At 37.0% G+C, this 2,500-nt stretch overlaps 1 protein-coding gene across 5 annotated transcripts in view; it reads left to right on the top strand.

Moving 5' to 3' along the window:
* LOC106883371 (cilia- and flagella-associated protein 43) overlaps positions 1–2,500 on the top strand; it is a 99,256-nt gene that overhangs the window by 33,039 nt on the left and 63,717 nt on the right. For all 5 annotated transcript variants that reach the window (XM_014934359.2, XM_052972703.1, XM_052972705.1 and 2 more), the window contains exon 12: positions 1,131–1,271. In XM_014934359.2, coding sequence (XP_014789845.2) covers positions 1,131–1,271 — 141 coding nt within the window. The remainder of the gene's footprint in view (positions 1–1,130; positions 1,272–2,500) is intronic.

Below are 2,500 nucleotides of genomic sequence, written 5' to 3' on the forward strand. Positions count from 1 at the left end.
ACACGCGCGCGCACACATGCATACACACACCCATATATATATATATATATATATATATATATACATACATATATCGTCGGTAGAACATAAAACCAAAAAAGCATACTCTAAGTTACAGAGCAGTATATAATATAAAAGTTAGAATAGGCCAGTCAATGAGATTACCTTTGGGTTTTGGGATCTGATGATATGCCACAAAGCTAAGCGCTTTGTGGATGTGAAACCAAAGGTAATCCTATTAACTACCCTATTCTAACTTTTATAATATATATATATATATATATCAATATGTGTGTCTTTGTATCTGTGTTTGTCTCTCACCACCACTTGACAACTAGTGTTGATGTGTATTTTAGCTGTTCAGTAAAGGGGACTGATAGAATAAGTGCCAGGCTTCGCAAAAAATAAAAAATAAAAAAATGCTGTTGATTTATTCGACTAGAAATAGTAATAAAGACCAACAGGACCCATGAAATTTCCATGAAAATTATTGAAGTGGAATAATAGAGATAGTTTAATGGCCCTGGACCAACAAGTTGAGCTGTTGTAAGATAAAATTGTTTATCTTCATCATTTCCTGTGCTTTCATGGGTCAAATGGAATTTGTTGAGGCAAATTTTTCTATTGCTGGATGCTTTTCCTTTTGCCAACCCTCAACTGTTTCCAGGCAAGTTAATATTTTTCTGAGCTAGAAATGCTTTTCATGGAAGACTGGAAATGAATAAAAACCTGGCTTGTGTAATTAGAGATGCTCATTTACAACCATCATGTGATGTTTAGACAAAGGTATACATGTGCGCATGCATGCACACAAACACACACACACACACACATTTTAAACTCATGCAAGCACATACAGATATACACAATGGACTTCTTTCAGTTTCCCTCTACCAAATCCACTCACAAACCTTTGATTTATCTGGTGCTATAGTAGAAGATATTCACTCAAGGTGCCATGCAGTGGGATTGAACACAAGATCACATGGTTGGGAAGCAAGCCTCTTAATCACACAACCCTAACCCTAACCCACCATCTCCACACAGCTACACCTACACCCCCAAATAGACACACCACATATATATACACCTTCACATATCATCTAATTTTACTTATTTTAATTTTATAGCAGGGCCTTGGATGGGAAATTTCAAAGAGATTCCCATTTGACCAATTTTCTGCTTGTTGCCTATGTACCAGTTATGATGAGAAATGGCTACTAATGGCTGCTGAAGATGGATCCATCCATGCTTTTCTAGCTGTAGATCTGGTAAATCATTCAGACCGTTTTACTATTTTTCTTCTTCTATATCTCAATTTGTGAACAATAGCATTGCTGGTTACATTAGACTAATCAAGAGTTCGTTACATTTCTGGTAGTTATTGTGATAAGGGATTGTCTATAATTTGGCGCAAAGGACCTGGTATGAAGAATACTGGGTTTTTAGGTTTTTGTTGGTGTTTAAATCCTTCACCAATGCCCATGGTTGAAATACATACAAACATACATACATACAAACATACATACAAACATACATACACACATACATACATACATACATACATACATACATAAAAAAACCTTCCATTAGTTTATCATTTAAGTATATATAAGCATGTCTAAATATGCAAATATATGCATGAAAAGACATACATAAAACAAAACATACCAATCTGCACATACACACACGCATATTCACAGACACAGACACAGACACATGCATACACACACACACATACACACATACATACATACATACATACATACATACATACATAGGTACGTAGGAGAATAATGTACAAACACACGTACACAGTAAAAGGTGTAAGTGAAGAAGTATTAAAATATATAGGTAAAAATCATCATCATCATCATTTAACATCTATTGTCCATGCTGGCATGGGTTGAACGGATTAACCAGGGCTGGTAAGCTGAGGGGTTACACCAAACTCCAGTCTGATTTGACATGGTTTCTATGGCTTCCCAATGCCAATCACTTTACAGAGTATGCTGGGTGCTTTTATGTGGAACTGCACAAGCATGTTTACATGGCACTGGCATGAGTGCTTTTTATGTGGCACTGGTACAGGACTCTGGCAGGCCAACACTCTTCACCAGAGGGAGCAGCATTAACACTTCTACTGTGGAGTATGGGTCTTCTTGAGACATATATGTAAAATAATATATATACATAAAGATACATCTGCATCTGAACACTCGCACAAATATATATATGTACATACTTATTAATACACATAAAATACACGTCAACCTTCCTTCATTGGACACTAAACTCAGCTTGCAAGTGAGATCAAAACTGTTGGGGCAAGTGAGATCAAAACTGAACCAAATTTGATGACTGGCACCTGTGCCAGTGGAGTGCTAACAGCACCATCGAGCAGGATCACTGCCAGAGCAGCGGTCTTGCTTCCATGCCTGTGGCGCATAAAAAGCGCCATTTGAGTGCGATTGTTTCCAGCTTTGCTTTACTGGCACTT

This window comes from Octopus bimaculoides, chromosome 14, assembly GCF_001194135.2.
Source record: "Octopus bimaculoides isolate UCB-OBI-ISO-001 chromosome 14, ASM119413v2, whole genome shotgun sequence".
Taxonomy (NCBI): domain Eukaryota; kingdom Metazoa; phylum Mollusca; class Cephalopoda; order Octopoda; family Octopodidae; genus Octopus; species Octopus bimaculoides.